At 45.0% G+C, this 17,926-nt stretch overlaps 1 protein-coding gene across 2 annotated transcripts in view; it reads right to left on the bottom strand.

The window, feature by feature from the left end:
- Positions 1-17,926, bottom strand: part of RYR3 (ryanodine receptor 3) — a gene marked incomplete at its 5' end in the record, with an annotated part of 503,048 nt that overhangs the window by 6,615 nt on the left and 478,507 nt on the right. For both annotated transcript variants that reach the window (XM_080809903.1, XM_080809904.1), the window contains 9 exons: positions 3,527-3,673; positions 3,981-4,041; positions 4,461-4,588; positions 5,059-5,101; positions 9,630-9,760; positions 12,693-12,893; positions 14,207-14,293; positions 15,312-15,483; positions 16,335-16,393. In XM_080809903.1, the coding sequence (XP_080666029.1) occupies positions 3,527-3,673; positions 3,981-4,041; positions 4,461-4,588; positions 5,059-5,101; positions 9,630-9,760; positions 12,693-12,893; positions 14,207-14,293; positions 15,312-15,483; positions 16,335-16,393 (1,029 nt within the window). The remainder of the gene's footprint in view (positions 1-3,526; positions 3,674-3,980; positions 4,042-4,460; positions 4,589-5,058; positions 5,102-9,629; positions 9,761-12,692; positions 12,894-14,206; positions 14,294-15,311; positions 15,484-16,334; positions 16,394-17,926) is intronic.

Here is a 17,926-nt window from a genome sequence, read left to right on the forward strand (position 1 = left end):
GTCTCAGGAGACTCCAAGGCAACAAGAAAGGTGAGGTGGAAAGGGGACAGAGGAGGGAGTGGCAGCGAAGGCTGTCCTACTGCAGGTGGACGAAATGGGCTCTGGGGAGAAGATTGTAATTGTGGACTAAATTCTATCTCCCCCAAATTCATAAGCTCTAGCATCTCAGAATGTGACTGGATTTGGAGATGGGGCCTTTAAGGAGGTAAATTGGAATGATGGCTTTAGAATGGGCCCTGCTCTAGTCTACCTGGAGTTCTTCCAAGAGATTAGGACACAAAGAGATGCCAGGAGCTGCAGGCACTGAGGGAAGATCAAGTGAAAAAGCAAGAGGGTGGCCAGGTCTAAACCAAGGAGAGAGGCCTCTGAAGGAAACCAGGTCTACCTCCACCCTGATCTTAGACTCCCAGCCTTCAGAACTGAGAGGAAATAAATGTCTGTTGTTTACACCACCAGCCTGGTATTCTGTGACAGCAGCCCTAGCAGACACATGCCAGGGGCATGGGCTGGGCCTCAGCAATGTAAAGAGGGATTTAAGGACTGAGCAGTGACAGAGCTAGGAGGAGGGTGCCCTTGCTTTTCTACAGAGATGGCCGCGAGTGGAGGCTTCATAATATGGCTTCCACTCTAACGCCACTTCTAAAGAAAGTTTCTTTGGACTGGTGGGTGTCCCTACATGTTTTCATAAATAACCATGAATGGATAATTGTCACAGCTTCGAAACTGCCATAAGAATTATTTATGATGGTTCAGTGAAGTGACATTTTTCATAATCAAGAAATCTGCCTAGAACCTTTGCAGGGGTCATAGGGCAAGCTTGTTTCTTGGCTGGAGGAAGTACTCTAAATAGCATGATGCAGGATCTGCTCAATGGCCCATTGGAGGGATTGGGGCTGAGCTGGAGAGGTGCAGATTGCAGTCATTACGGAGATAAGAGCTTTGCTCTTGAGTTTTGAGTTGCTACACAAAAAGGGTAGGCATGAGTACTGAGATAAATACCAGAAGAAAAATATTCAAAGGCTTCTTTGATGAATAATAACTTACCAAACCTCAGATAGTGGACCTCAACAGAATGCAGTTGGTTTTAGAAACCAAGAACCTGGGCTTTGCACCAAGGAAGAAATGGGCTAGTTCTGTCACTTAGCAACTGTGTGGTCTTGGGTGAGACACTTAGCCTCTCTGAGCTTCAGTTCTCTTCTCTGTCAAGTGAGCATAACGTCTACCTTACAAAGTAAGTTGTGCCTGTCACAGTACCTGGCCCATGGCACAAACTGGGCACAGTTGCTAGTATTGTTTTGTTTTTCACAATCTTGCCAGAGTTTATTTAGCAAGCCCGTATAAGAAATTCATTGTTTAAGCTTTCCATTTAAGGTACAGTTTTGTGTAATGCCATTAAGCCAAATCAATAAAAACTGAAGTTTCAATATCTGAGTAAAGGGAAAGGAAATAATTCCAAAAGACTGAACTGTAGAACTGGTGTTCCACAGATCACACTTTGGGAAACACTGCCTTTATAGGATGAAAGTTCCCAAGACACACATGTAAAAATACACAAGGGTCTTTCTCCCAGGAACCTGTAAGGAAGCATTTAACACTCTAGGCAAACATCCAGATCACGGGTTCTGTTATTACCTCCCTAGACTTGAGCGCCTTGTATGTGGCAGCAAATCTGTATTTCCGGCTTTTCTCCATTCTTTTTATCATCAACCAAACAAGAAACAATGACTGTGGCTACTACCAGAAACCTAGAGGAAATAAACCACCCTAACGCCCGATGATCCAGAACCTTTTATCTTTTAGAAATCTGAGTATACTGGACAATGTTACGTTAGTTCCAGGTGCTCAACGTGGTGATTCAGCATCTCTGTATGTTACACTGTGCTCAGCAGAGGTGCAGTTCCCGTCTGTCACCACACACGCTACCACAGTACAAGGACTATCTTCCCTGCGCTGAGCCTTGTATTAACACGGCTTATTCATCCCCTCACTGGCAGCCTGTGCCTCCCACTCCCTTCACCCATTTTGCCCAATCCATCAACCCTCTTCCCTCTGGCAACCATCGGTTCTCTGTATTTACAGATCTGATTCTGACACATTTCATTTCAGAACAATTAAAGGTCAATTTTGACTTTTTTTCTAGTTGGAATCCCTATTTTTTAAGGTGTACAAAGTAATGATTTAATATATGTATACATTGTCAAATGGTGCCACAATCAAGGTAATTAACATATCTGTCACCTCACACAGTTATGGGGGGGGGTTGCTGTGAGAACACCAGATCTACTGTCTTAGCAAATTTCAAGTACATGAAACAGTATTTTTAACTAAAGTACCCTGCTTTACATTTGATCACCAGAATTTATTCATCTCATAGCTAAAAATTTGTATTCTCTGACTGACGTGCCCCCTTTCCCCTATCCCCTGGCAACCATCATTTTATTCTTTGGTTCTAGTTCAATTTTTCTAGATTCCACATATAAGTGAGATCATACAGTATTTGTATTTCTCTGTCTAGCTTATCTCCCTTAACATTAATGGTTCCTCTATGTTGCTGTGAATCCCAGGATTTCCTTTTTTTTAATGGCTAATTAATATTCCATTGTCTGTGTATATGACATTTTCTTCCATTCATCCATTGATGGACACTTAGGTTTTCTCCATATCTTGACTACTATGAATAATGCTTCACTGAACATGGGAACGCAGGTATCTCTTTGATATAGTGATCTCATTGGCTTTGGACATATACACATAAATGGGACTGCTAGATCATGTGGCAGTCCTAGATTTAATTTTTTGAGGAACCTCCATACGGTTTTCCATAATGGCTGTACACAGCTAGGCCCATATTAACTTCTTTATTTTCCCCCTCTCCTACAAGAAGGTTTACAGATGGAAGGAAACTCATGTATTATTTACGAAGTTACGCTTAATGAGGAATGAAATGCTAAGGAGTTTGAATTTGTTGACAAAAGGAGCCATCAGAGGATTTTAATCAAGGGATTGCCCCTGACAACACTGCAGAAAACAGACCGGATATTGATGAGGCTGGACAGAGCCATGTCTACGTAGACAGATAGAGGTACAGACGTGTGTGTGTGTGTGTGTGTGTGTATGTCTAAGTGATTGCTTCTTAATCAGAACCATGTATCAGAGCACCCGGGGAGCTTCTAAATTGCATAGCCTGCTTACCAACCCCCAGGGAATGTATCAGATTTGTGGAGGAAAGAGTAAACCAGAAAAAGTCTCCAGAGTGATTCTGATATGTCCATCACCTCCTTCTCTCCCCCCTTCTTCCGGCTGATCTAAGTGCTGAGGGTTTTACACCAAGGTCTTACATCTCTTCAGTGGTGGCTGCAGTTCTGCAGTAACAATCTACTAGTTCACGTGTTTGGCCAAGAAGCGTGGACCACACACCATGACACACACCTTCCTGGCATACACCAGTGTACCACCCGCTGTCGACTTTCTTTCCCCCAACCCACATCTAGGCCTCTCCTGTTCTGTATGGTATAGACCCCAGTACCTGCTTGCCGTTGTGAGTTACAGATGACAGAATAGTCCTCAGTGTCTTGAAGCCCATCGCGATGTCCAGCAAATGAGCAGCAAAGAAGAAGTTGTTGTAATGGCCCAGGACTGACATGGTGGTATACCAGGCCAGGTAGAGAAAGGACTGTGCAGAAAGGACAGAGAGGCAGTTGAGCAACCTTTCAAGCATTCGTGCCTCCTGAGGGGCCCATGAAACCATTTTTGTTCTTAAATACTGAGGAGCTGACGTGCTGTGACTGGCCAGAGAACTGCCCAGTGAAAGCCCACCTGCCTTCCGCACTACTGTTCTCCCAGCACCGGGAAGGGCATCCATCTCTGACAAGCAAGAGCGGAGTCTTCCTGGCACCCACCCTAGCGTGTGGCCCTACGGCATCCCGTGACACCCCTGACCCCGCGGCTCAGGATCTTGTTTTTCCGGGAGCCGTACTCACGTTGTCAGTAAAGACAACTCCCAGCTTCCAGACATGGTACTTCATGTCGATGGAACTCAGCCTGGAGGGGAACAAAAGCCTTTTAAAACGTATAAATGTCAGACTTTAGTTAAGTGTTTAATAAGGGGAAAAATTAAGTTTTTTTTCTCTCGGGTTTAATAATCTAAACACAGCTCTGAGCTTTATCAAGTTGTGTGTGGTGTTCCCCAGGAGACCGAGAATGGCTGAATCACACATCTTGAAGTTTTAATTAGTCTTTCTCTTTCAGCTTGAACAGGCATAAGAGCTGGGAGGTCTTTAAGGTTTTTGAGGCCACGTTCTCCCAGGATGTCAGAACCTAGAAGAAAACACCTAAGCCAGAGAAGAGCCTGAGCACCCACGGGCGTGCTGTAGTCCCTCCCTCTGGCACACAGAGGAGAACTGGAAAAACAAAGGATCCCCTTGGGCCAGACTTGGGATTTGAACTCCTAAGCTCTGTACCATGACACAAGAGAAGCCGCCTCTGCTTTGCTCTCTTCGACTGGGCTGAAATCCAGGGCATTTTTGTCCAAACCCAGGAGTTCTGCAATGCGTTCTGCTCCGTAGAGGTCGCCGTACTTGTTGATCACCTGGAGAGAGAGGGCGACAGGGCAGCCCGGGCTGCACATCACTACGCGGTCGCCAGCCCCGAGTTCTTCAGAGCTTCCCATGCTCCGGGCTCTTTCAGGGGGTTGATGAAGACAGGACTCAAAATGCAACAGGAAAATGAGGAGGAAAAAAATAACCCCGGGAGAAAACAGGAATGAAAGACCAAGTGAAAACCACTCTTCAAGCTGATATCTATTGGGAGGGGAGAAGAAAACTAGTACGCAGAAAGTAGTGATTGTGTTAAGCCGTTTAGGGCAGGGAGTATAAGAATGGAGCCAAAACCTACATATGTTCATACAAAAAACCTTCTGTGACTTACTCTGTTCAAAATACCATCCTAAAAGCAACAGCAAATTTATTCATGTTTGTGTATGTAGAACTTAAAAAAAAAAAAATCTCCCATTTTTTTGGTGGTCATAGAAACCAGCCCCCACCAACTGACAAGGCATACCTTTCTCTTAACAAACTTGTCCCAGTAGTTATTAGGAAAAGATCTGAAAAAGAAAATGAAAAGGGGAGGTTCTTAACATCAAGGCAAACATATCAAGGAGCTGTGAGATCTGTGTCTGGATCTAGGATCTCCTTGGGTTTTGTCCTGCTCATTCAAGAATTCAGACTGATTGAAGCTCAGAGTCACCACAGATCTAACTGATCTATGGTTTTGCTTCTTTGTGTTGACTTCTGAAACACCTGGAGAGCCACTCTGCATTTTCTGCCTCAGAAATATGGTAAAGAGGGGCGCCTGGGTGGCTCAGTGGGTTGAGCCTCTGCCTTCAGCTCGGGTCATGGTCTCGGGGTCCTGGGATCGAGCCCCGCATCGGGCTCTCTGCTCAGCGGGGAGCCTGCTTCCCTCTCTCTCTCTGCCTGCCTCTCTGCCTATTTGTGATCTCTGTCTGTCAAATAAATAAATAAAATCTTAAAAAAAAAAAAAAGAAAGAAATATGGTAAAGAGCCAGGATTTGTGATGGCAGACTAGACAGAAGCAAGGAGATGTTTCTTGATCCCAGTATAACTAGAAACAAAACCCTATAGGGAAACACATGCATTCGGGCTTCATTCATGGAGTACTTAACTTGATGTTGGTCCCTGGGGTAGGTGATAGGGATACAGTGGTGGGAAGTACAGACAAGGTTCCTAACTTGATGTTTCTGGTATGGGAATCCCTTTAGTTCATGTATGTGGGGTTTTTCTTAACCACAGTGCTCTTCCACTCTATTCTCCATCCCCATATAATACCTGTGGGGTCTGCTTTTCTCAGGGAATTAGATCCCTCTGTCTTTCAGAGGTGGTTCCATTTACCATACCATCCCTAACCCCCCAGAGGAATGTCTTTCTTCAGCCTAGTAACTTCTACCAGCTCACTGCAAAGGGTTTGTAATTGTTAAAGTCCAGGAGGAACTATCACTTTCAAGTATGTTGGCAAAACCCATTTAAGATATTTTTTTCCTGGGGCACCTGGGTGGCTCAGTCGGGTAAGCATCTGACTCTTGATTTCAGATCAGGTCATGATCCCAGGGTCATGAGATGGAGGCCCAAATGGGGCTCTATGCTCAGCGGGGAGCCTGCTTGGGATTCTCTCTCTCCCTCTGCCGCTCCCCACCTCGCATGCTTCCTTCCTTCTTTTTTTTTTTAAGATTTTATTTATTTGACTGACAGAGATCACAAGTAGGCAGAGAGGCAGGCAGAGAGAGATGGGGGGAAGCAGGCTCCCTGCTGAGCAGAGAGCCCGATGTGGGACTCAATCTCAGGACCCTGAGATCATGACCTGAGCCAAAGGCAGAGGCTTAAACCACTGAGCCATCCAGGCACCCCAACTTCCTTTCTAATTAAAAAAAATTTTTTTTTCTCCATTCCACAATGATTGATCTTCTCTGGGAGAGATCCTTGTGAGTTCAGACTGTAACCAAGGAGCCTCTGGCCATCGGTGCATGCATTCTTAGTTCTGTTTTCCTTAATTTGAGTCCATTCTTCCTGACTCTGGAACACAGTAGTTTCCTATTCTATAAAGACCACCCAAGCTGGTGATAAGGAAGTGAGGACCTCCCTCTGCTCATGGACCCCTCAGAAGAATAACCGTCAGCAAATGTCACTCCCCTCCTCCCCACCAACACGCTGACAATCTTTAAAAAATTTTCTTGCAGGGACGGGGGAGGGGGTAAGCTAAAGCAATTTCTTTGTTTCAAACATCCAAATGTCACTTCAAAGCAAAAACAAGTGCTGAGTTTACAGAGTAAAGTGGTAATAGATTTTATCTCTAGAGGCATGGAAAGGATTGTTTTGATTTTCTTCTTTGTACATTTTTCTACTTGATTTTTTTTTCATGTATTACAGTTAGAACCTAAAATAAACAAAGCAAATAAAAAAAAATCAATCCAGGCTTCCTCTGTCCACACTAAAATCTCCTTTCTCTTAAATCCCTCATACAAATGGTCTATAACGTACAACTCAGCCTTGGTCACATTTTGTCCTAAGTGGAAAATTCCATAAGTGATGCCACAGGGCCACTTACTGAAGGTTCCAGGCAAGATCATTTCACAGGCATGATCTCACCTTGGTCTGAGTATTCTTGTCCCCTGACTAGGTATGTAAGCTCCTTGCAGGTAGAAAACATAATTTTACTTGATAATAATCCTGAAAGTGTGAGGTAGACAACAGAACCTCCAGAAGGGGAATGTATCAATAAGCAATACTTCTATATATCGAAGCTCAACCTCTTTAAAAATGAAGGAGAGGCACAGGGAGATGCTATTACATACCTATCAAATGAGCACAATTATCTGAGTATCTTAACAAGTGTGGCAAAGAGGCAAAGGAGCAGGAGCTCTCACAGAGGGATGGCTGGAATGTAAATCAAGACAAACATTTGTATCTCCTACTATTAAACACATTCCTTTCCTGGTCTCTATTCTAGAGAAACTCTTTTACTGGAGCCTTAGGTATAAAAGTGTTCATTGTCCCACTGTTTCTAAGAGCCAGAAAGTAGAAACAGTTGAGATATCCATTGTCAGGAAAATGAATAAATACAGGACATATATATGATAAATACTCATATAATGAAAAATGCCACAGTTTTGAGAATGACCAAACTATGGCCGTACACATCAACATGGGTGAGTTCCCAGATGCAGTGTTGAACAGAAGTAATGCATATAACATAATTCCATTTACACAAAGTTCAAAAATAGTCAAAGTGAAAGAACGCTTCTAGGGACACATACCTAAGCGGTAAACTATATACTAAAGGAAAAGAATGAATATCACTAAAGCCAGGAGAGTAGTTAAGTGGGGGTTAGGTCGGTTATGATCAGTGAGAGATCAGGGAGAACGTTTGGGACCTGGAAGCTGTGAGCAAGGTTCCGTTTTTAAAACTTTGTAGTTCATTATTGTACTTTAAGATATATATTTTATATTTTCTTAATATGTGTATTTAACAATATAAAAAGAAAAGACAGCTCTTTTTGATATGTAGTTAGCTATAAAAAGTAGGTTACTGGGAAGGACTACATGTGCTATGATGCCATTATTGTGGGGAAAAAAAGATCCATCTATCTAAAAATTTTAAAACCTATTTATGCATTTCTCTACTCATAGACATTTAAACCACTTCAAATAAAAAAACAGTAAATATCCTTGTTGGAACGTTTTAGTGTACTTATCTCATTAACTCCTTAGATACTTTTATTTCTAGATACTAAACTGCCTTTTTACTGGGACTTTTAGGCCATATCACCTGTATCACATATATAAGCATTACTGATAATTGCAGAAAGCTGATCAAAGAATCATATTATTTAATAGTATCCAAAATTTCTGTGATATGATGACAAAGTATCAGAAACCCTGCTTAGTAGTTTTCCTTATTTGAGGGGATTGGTGAGGACCTGCAGCGGGGGACAGGCTTTTGATCTGCAAGCTCACCACCCCACCCCGCATCTTCCTGTTCTAGAGACTATTTTAAAGAGCTCTGTTGTGACTTTATAGAGCTGCCTCCCTCCTGACCTGCCTGACCATCTCTGGATCAGGAGCAATTTTCTTCCCCCAGGGGTCAGGGTGGTTGTTTGCAGATGTGCACAGTTTAATTGGCGCAGCTAAGAGTTTCAACAGTCACCTCTGTTTACATATCTAGCCCCGTATCTCTTTTTTTCAGCACACTGATCTACCTCGAAACTCTCACTCTCCTAGGTGTGAACACACTAGTGTTCCCTTCACTAATGATGATGGCCATTTTCTGAACACGTAGACAAAGGGAATGACAAACAGCTGGGTGCCTACCACGCACCAGGCACCGTACCAGGCATATAACATACATTCATTGGTCCTCCTGGACTTCAGGAGGTGGTGTTCTCATGCCTCGATTAATGAGAAGGAACTCAAGGCTCAGTAGGCTTCATTACCTTGCCCCTTTCACAGACAACTAAGTGACAGAGCTGACCTCTATCTGGGGAGTCAGTGCTCTTTCCCACCACAGTACTAATTACAACAAAGCAGGCTTCGTGCCACAGGTGGTAGCATCCCTCCCCACCCCGCCCCACTCTGATGGCCCTATTTTAAGTGCCCAAGGGACTGCCTACCAAGTGATAATGGCAGGAGTTCTATTACCAACCAGGCCACTTGTCTGAGAAGACTTCAGTGGTGGTGCTGTCCTCGAACTGCTGTGCCATATGGGAGCTCTGGAGAAGCCGAGCAGATGATCTCAGAACCCCCGGGCCAGGGAAATATTCTATATGACTTGAACATGAAAAACTAAATCATACTGTCCTGGACCATCTGGTCTTAATTAAATATGCTCAGCACTCCCTGATCACATCCTCTGTCCCCCATTAAATGCACAGAGACATGCACAAGGGTCTGAGGGGGAACAGGCTATTTTACTCGGAAGGCAGTGGAGGAAATAAGTCCTAGAACCCCCGCCCCCCAAAAAGCTTTCTATTAATCAGTCTCCAAGGCTGGTTAAGAACATGTCATTCTACTTACAGTACAGATCCTTTTCCTTTTCCGGTTGGAGGGGAGGGAGACACTTACGGTGTGTTGATTACCAGGCGGTCCCACTGCCCCTTGATGTCATCTTCAGATGGCTGCTCAGTGATATATAGGCCATCAAACTCCAGCTTCCTGGCGATTTCTTTTTCCCTTTTGAATACCACCAGAGGGACCTAAGAGTGGGAAGACACTGGTTACTAGAGAAGGCTTTCAGATGACAGCACCCTCTCCTAAGAATTCCCCACAAATTAGCCTTTCCAACTTCAGGGCGGTGATCTCTCTTTCTCTCACCCTCTCTCTCTTAAGTTTATATTTTTTAGTGAGTAATCTTTATGCCCAACCTGGAGCTTGAACTCATGACTCTGAGATCAAGGAGTCACATGCTCCCCTGACTGAGCCAGCCAGGTGCGCCTGACCCAGTAATTTCTTCGCAGTAGGATTCTTTGGGTGCCTTGCTGTAGATCTAAAGTCACATAAATCTCTTCTCACTCCTTTGGCTAATATGCCTCCGTCTCCAAAAAGCTGTTTCATTTGGGCCACCCTTCAAGGTTTGTATTAAATAGCTGACAGTAATACAAACCAGACTCCTTGACCCATCCTGGGGAGAAGGCCATATTTAGACCAGTCCCTAGGCCAAATGAGTTAGGTCCCCTAGGATTCCTAGACTGGAGTTGAACCAAGATTTAGAAAGACAATGAACTGTTCTAGAGTGGATTGGTCAGCCACAGAAATACCATGGCATATTCCAGCCCCCTTCAATGGCTATGGTCATATTCATGTCATGGTACTGATGTTTGGTTGATGAAACATGGTTTGCTAGCTAGGAGGAGAGGATTCACTGGGCTCTGTATGCTCTTTCGGTATTGAAGTTTTCGGTATTGAAGTTTTTTTCGGTATTGAAGCAGCACATTTACTGGTTCCTGACTATCAATCTCCATTCTCTTCCAGTTGTCACTGTCATTTTAGCCTAGAGATGGTGGCATGGCTCTGATGACCTAACACCATAAAGGTACACAGAGAAGGAGGGGAAAGTAATCTCCTTGCTCCAACCAGCACCAAACACACATGCTTCAAACAAGGGACAGAGTTAGTGAGGTCAGAGGAGACTACTGAAATCCCAGGAAGTGAGTAGCCAGCACTCCTCTAGCCAGGAGAGCTTAATGGCAGACAGAGCCGGGGCCTGTCACGCGGCCGGAAATCCACTGGGTACATAGCAACATCCCTCAGGCCTGGGTCTCCAAACAGTTTCTTCCAGTAACTCTTTCTCAAAGCTCATGATATCCATATGCCCCACACTATTTCTTAATTTCCAAGAAAAAAAAGGACAAAATTTGGATAATCATTTGTGAAGTTACTTCTTGCCCTTTTTTTCTTTAAAATGACAAAACACCACCAAGAAGATAAAAGACTAATGACAGGAAGATGGCAAAGGCTAATAATAGGCATTGCACACTGTGAGGAATCAACGATTGCTACTCGCTAATGGATGATGTAGGAGGGAAAGCAAAGGTAAAGCCACTCTGACTCACGTTGGCTGTATTCGGAGAAGATTCTGAATACTACTACTACTACTAATACTACCAAGGACTGGAGCAGTACTCATCTCTGGGATTCGAAGCATTCCCCCTTCAATCTTCTAAGGGTTTATATACTCTTGTAAGGAGGACCTCCATGTCTTTATTCCAAAGGTAGTGTTTACCTTCTGTCTTTTCTAGGCAGCCGGTGTGTCTGTGCTGAAGCCAATAGGCCAATAAGCCAATGAGTCCAGGATACCAGACTAAGGAAAACCACCAACATGCTCTCGTGGTTACTATGTTTGGGGTTCTGAGTCCCGTTACACACAGTAATTCATTTAACACTTCCAGCAACTTTTAGGAGTTGGTGTTACGATTAGAACACTCATTTTTACAGATGAAATCATAGGAACGGGGAGGTTAGTGGCGAGCTGGGAGTCCCACCCAGGCAGCCTCGCTCCGGAGTCTGTGCTTTTATCATTACAAAGGAGTCCTTAGCGTGGGTCAGGACCCGTGGTCTCCCCAGTGGGGTAGCTAGACTTCCCACAGGATACTCTAGTTCACCAGGGGAAGTGACGGCCACAAGGATAGGAATACATGTTGTGGACTCTTCCCAGGGAGAAAATGGCACGGTGTATGGCCAAGGAGACTTCCAATCAAGAGAAGGAAAGAAATGTAATGAGAAAAAAGATGTGGTCTAGCAGCAGCAGAACTGGACTTAGAACACCAAAAATAGAACAGAGGGCTTTGTACGAATATACGAAGATTCCTAAAAACTGTAGTAGTTTGTGAAGATGGCCCCAGTGAACTAAGTCTCCTGATATTCATGCCCTTGTGGGCCGCCCCCCCCCCAAGCCTTCTTTGCAGCAATGAGTCTGGGCTGCCCTGTGACTCAGAGATGCCCTGAGTCTTCACAGAGAGCCCTGGCTGAGCCCAGCCTTCCAGCTGTTTGTTCCCTTGCCAACGTTCCAGGCGCAAGAGCGTGCCATCCTGGACAGTCCAGCCCAGCTGAGCTGACAGATGGTGGCTGACACAGCTGCCTTCACACAGAGCAGAGGGATTGCTCAGATGTGACCAGTCAAGCCAGAGAATGAAAATGATTGTCGTTTTAAGCCACTAAGTTTTGGGGGGCAATCTGTTACAGAGCGCTAGGTAACTGAAATGGTAATTCATCAGTAAGTTTTCATCTGCTATCTTGAGTAGTTGAAACCTAACACACTTTGAAAGGTGAAAAGCATTTCTGTAAAAATTCTAACCGAAGTTCACAGATCGGAAGCAGCTCTCATTGTTAGCTCCACGTGTGACTTAGCCTGGTGATTCTAGTCCCACAAAACTCAATAGGAAGTGCCTGAAAAGGGACTCCCAGAGCAAGGCTTCTCAAGTGGGTGTGAACACAGATCCCCCAGGAGGCATGCTGAGTTGCAGATTCGGATTTAAAAGGCTCCGGGTGTGGCCAGAGTCTGCGGTTCTCAGCCACTCCATGAGCCCCAGCCCACCAGCACAGCCCTGGAGAACAAAGGCCTGGCTGGGTTCGAAATGATGTGTTTTCCCCCAAGGAGTCTGGCTAGATTCAGAACGGCCCATGACTCACCTTCAGGCAGTAATAGCCCACCACACAGACCAAAGAGATGACGGTGTGGATAATGGCCAAGGCCCGCAACGCGGGTGCCATGTACCCAGTACTCTCCTGCAGGACAAAGAACACCATCGCTTCTTCCTCTTCCTCATCGGTAAAGGAATTCCACAGGTTTGCAACGTCTTCTGTCTCTTCTTCTAAAGGTTCTTCGGTGACCTGGCCCAAGACACACACACTCTTATCAACATCAGAGAGGGCCTCTGCCACTGGCTCTCCCCCATCGTTTAGCATGCTAGCACCTGCTGCACAGACTAGGGACGCAGCATTACCTGCTGACAGAATGAGCTTTTATGGAACGTCCTCCTAGGAATCTCCAGTATTTCTCTTAACTACGAACAAAATTTTTAAGAGACAAAAACGATCTCTCCAAAAAAAGAAAAAAAAAAAATCAAAGTAAGGAACACTGTACTACCTATGCTAGGATCCCCAGGCCATGGGAGGTAATTTCTGAAATACCATGGCCTGGGGAGGGGCTGAGACACCAACACACACATGTGCACGTGCACGCACATGTGCACACATGCACACACACACACACACACACACACACACACACTTGACATCTCCCGTTCTTTTTTAGACACCTTTGACATTCATGGTTTCATCGGCCATCTGGACCCAGGTGACGACCGGATCTATGCCTATGAGGCTCTCCCCCTGCGAGGCTCTTGCCCTGTGGTTCCACCTCCCACGGGCTCTCTGTGCCTGGATCACTGTCCCTTCAACCTCAGCAAGGGGAAAGCCAAGCTCTGCCACACCTCCTGTGGACTTCTAGTTCTCCTCTCCAGGCAACAGAAGGCCATTATTGTTCAACCTAGGGGCAGGCTGGTGTAGGTAAAAGTTGGCTTTAAAAAAGTTAGATTGGTGGTTTTAGATAGAAAGGGAGAGAGGGAAAAGTTAGGACAGCCAGTAAAAGACAATTTCGAGAATCCAGGACCTATCATTCATTAATTCATTCCACTGACATTTATTATGTGCCTATGGTCTATGAGACCCACTTACCAATGTTCAAAATCTTTATTTATCCTGATTAGTTCCTCTTTTCTCATATCCAAAAACCATCTGTGGTTAATTCTTCCCTCATAATGGTTCTATAGGCCAACCTATAGGCCAACAATAATGGCTTTCTGTTACCTTATCCTTTAAGGAAAGAACTATATTTCTTACTCATTTTGAGATACATCACATTGTAGGGTCCAGCACACATGAAGTACCCAACACACATTTGGAGATCTTATGACATAATGACTAGAATAAGCCTGAACTCTGGAAACGTGCCGGACCTGGTTTCCCAGGCAAGTGGTGTCTCCATTCTCTGTGCTGCTAAAAACCATATTCCTTTAGAAGCCCGTGTCTTAGAAATTTCCTTAGATATTAGCATTTTTGCTCTAATTAAGAGCACACATTCTATTAGGATTTTAAAAAAGAATACCGTCTATTTAGCAAATCATCCCTGTACGTGGTATCACCTTATAAAAGAGTAGGATGAAGTTGATCGCGAAGGCTACGAACAGAGCGAGGAACCTCAGGTTGTAGAAATTCCTGGCCAGGTAATGCTGAAAAGGAAAGGACAGGCAGGAGTAGAAGAGTTTTAGAAGGGAAAGAGACCTTTCTTCCCTCAAACAGAAGACCTTTCCTGGTTAGAAATGTAGACAGAATAAGTCCTACTCATTGGTAACCCTGGACTTATGATGTATTTGGGGAGGAACCAGGGACATCGATTTTAAAAAATTGCTGAGAATGATGCTCAAGGGAATCCTGCTCTGGGTTACCCCTCAGGGAACCAAATGCATGAACATGCCACCCCAAAGGATTAAAATGCTGCTGTGAAGGGGTGTGTGTGTGTGTGTGTGTGTGTGTGTGTGTGCATTCCATGCAGAAATTATGAGTATTCAAGGCCCACTGTAGAGCCCTGTAGCTCCCATCCAGGAGGTGACCAGTCTGTGGCCTAGAGTCCTTGTCCCTTTGTAAGTCACAGAGCCTCTGCCTTTGTCCTCTCAAGGGGCAGTATTCCCACTGCCATCTTCCCCAGAAAATCCAGCCCTTGTGGATGGGAATGGTAGAAAGCTCAAGCTCTCTGTGGAGGGGGTGCTCCCTTTGGTGGTGTCCTGGCCATCAGCAACTATCCCTCACTGGGCAACGTGTCAGAGAAAGGACATCACGAGCTATGCTGAGAGCTGACTACATGTGGAATAACTTTTGAGGAGTAATAGGAGAACCTAACATAACCATATTCTTTGTGCATCCCGGATGACCCAACTACTTCTGAAATTTGGACTACGATCCTCCACGTCTGCACATGACACAGGAAGAATCTTCTAGAAGGAGGTATCTGCACCCTGCTGTGGATAGCACAGGGCGTTCCAGGCTGGGTGGAGGGGCTAGAGCACCTGGCTTTGCCCAAGTTACCCTCTTCTCCTTTTCTTCCCCCACACAAGGACCAGACAGATGAAGGAGAAGAGGAAGGAAGAGCAATGAGAAAGAGGAAGAAGTGTAAGGCCCCGAACAGTGAAATGGAATGCGGCTACTTGGCTGAGGTCTGAGCCAGGAGCAGGGCAGGGCGGGAGCGCCTACCAGTAACTTGGTCTGATAGATTTCCAGCCCTTTGAAGAAATTAGCCATGAAGGCTTCAGGCTTCTCGACTTTCTGGCCCCGCCGTCGCTTCTTCTTCTTTGTCACATCTGCCCACAGGGCCTCGGCCTGCTCTTCCTCTTTGGCCGTATCCTCTTTCTCCCCGTCTTCCAGGCTGCAGGAACAAGAGCCCCATCAGCACAGAAGGGCAGCGGGAGGCCTGGCCCAGAGAGGGAGACTAAATTAAAAAGAAATCTTGTCATTATTCCTGGAGGGTCTGTATCACCCCCCCGTGGCTGGACGCCAGCTCTGTCTTTAATGAGCGGTGCCGCTCTGAGGAGCTGCGGTCATTGGGGGCCGTCCGTTGTAAATGTGCTTGTAGTCCTCTTCTGATAGGGGGATAAACAAAATTTTTTTTTCCCTTCAGAAAAGTTGTCCTTGATTTTTAGAGATTGCTGGAATTAGTAATAGTACCTATTCTTCTAAGCTTGTGGTCAGACTTAAGTGAGCCACCCAGGTGGCTCAGTCTGTTAAGCGGCCGACTCTTGATTTCAGCTCAGGTCGTGATCTCAGGCTTGTGAGATGGGGCCGCACGTCATGCTCCAAGCTCAGTGGGGAGTCTGCTTGAGATTCTTTCCCTCTCCCTTTGCCCCTCCCCCCCGATTTGTGCTCTCTAAAAACAAACCAAAAAAGACCTTAGCACAGACTGCAGCATGTAATACGCATTCACTATACTAGAAAACACCACCACCACCATTATATGAAGTTGCTAAGTGTGGGTGTTCAATCATTTGTTCAGCCAGATTGGGAAGTTCTGCTCTTCTAGTGCCATGACAAAGTTAACATGAGTAATGGAGTATGCTTATTGGATAGCTGGGGTAAAAAGAAGTGTGTCCGGGGCCTGCACAGTACCTGTTTCTTGTAACAGAGATCAAGATTTCTAGTAAGCACAGCAATACAACAGGAGATGTCATCTAGAACGACCTGCCGTAGGGTTGGAAGTAGCCGAAGCTACCAAGAACTTACTCTGTCTTCTCGGGCTCCACCTTCCCTTCTGCTTCATGTGCTGCTTTCATCTCAGCTGCCTGGACAAAAATAACAGTCAAATTTTCCTCAACTGGAAGAGATCACGGTGTCTTCATATACAGCACTGGCCGTTTTCATCTCCTTGTCACACGTCCCCGTGGCTTTCTCTCTTCAGAATGCCTCTGCTTTCCTCAGGATCATGGGATGTAAGTGGATTAGCCATGAAAATGGTTTGCAATCCATTTCTCCAGAGAAATGCCAATGCAAAGATTGCAAACTTAAAAACTCAGTTGCCCTGCTATTATTTAACTCCCAGAGAAAACTTTGGCTAGGACCCCACGGCACTGTCCCAACAGCCCACGGGGTCAGGGAGGGATGGGTCACAGATCACACCAGGTCCAATCCACAACCTGCTTCCACGAGACAGAATTCCTGCCTTGTCTTCAATTTTCTTACCTACTACCCCAATCCCTCTGACTGATGACCACTACAATTAGAATAAAATTCAAGGTCCTCAGTGAGGTCTACAAGGCCTATGTGATCATGGCCTTTTTCTCCATCCTTGTCTTGTACCACTTGACTTGTTACCTCCTACACCTAAACAGCCAGACCTCATTTTCTTTCCTGGCATATTCCAAATCCTTCCCTGCACCAAGATCTTTGCACAAGCCACTCTTCTCCCTGGAGTACGACTGCCCTGGTCTTTCCTGTGCCTGACATACTTCAGGACTTCGTTCAGGTGACACCTTTTTGGAAGTCTCCTGAACTATCCTATTCATAGTAGGGCCCATACTCACTTTGTAACATGTGGCCTTGTTCATTTCTTTCAGCACGTGTCACAAATGGTAATTATCTTATTAATTTGTTCTCTTCTTCCACTAGAAGCTGAGATCTAGTAAAGCAAAAGCATGTCTCTCTTGTTAACCAATGTATTTCCGTGGATCCTAGGAACACAGCCAGGTATGTAATAGGCCTTGAATGAGTCCCTATTATGTATCAAACTCTGTCGGCACCTGGAGCTACATCAGGAAGCAAAACAGAGTAAATAAATTTGTAACGCAAGAAGGCCTATGGTTCTGATGCTTCCATCCCAGACTCTCAAAATTAGGTGAGTGTTCTCTCCTCTGCATTTCCTTTACCTGGCATTCTTCCTTCTTAACATTCTTCATGCTTGTATGGACTTCCGCAACGTCTATTTTTCTTCCACTAAATTATAGGGACAATGCACTTCTCACTCACCACTATCTTCTCAGATCCCCAAGCAGTGGGAAGCACATATTAACTATTCAATAAATATTAATGACATGAATGAATAAAATTTGTCTTTGGCCTCTGATGTCTTTATAATCCTCTCCATATTCTCTTTGATGCTAGAATGATGCTGTGAGTTAGATGCTTCCATGGAGGGGAACACCCAGAACTTTCCATGACCAAGGGGTTCTGGATTACTGTTATTCCCTTAATCTAGTCAACTGACTCAAAGCCCAAATTGGATAGTGAGTACATCTCAAGAAGGAAATGTTCCAAGCACGATGCTGGGCCAAATGATATCATCTGGACCACTTGGGACACTGGAGAAGTAGAGTCTCAAA

The sequence above is a fragment of the Martes martes genome (assembly GCF_963455335.1).
Source record: "Martes martes genome assembly, chromosome: 7".
In the NCBI taxonomy this organism is placed as follows: Eukaryota; Metazoa; Chordata; class Mammalia; order Carnivora; family Mustelidae; genus Martes; species Martes martes.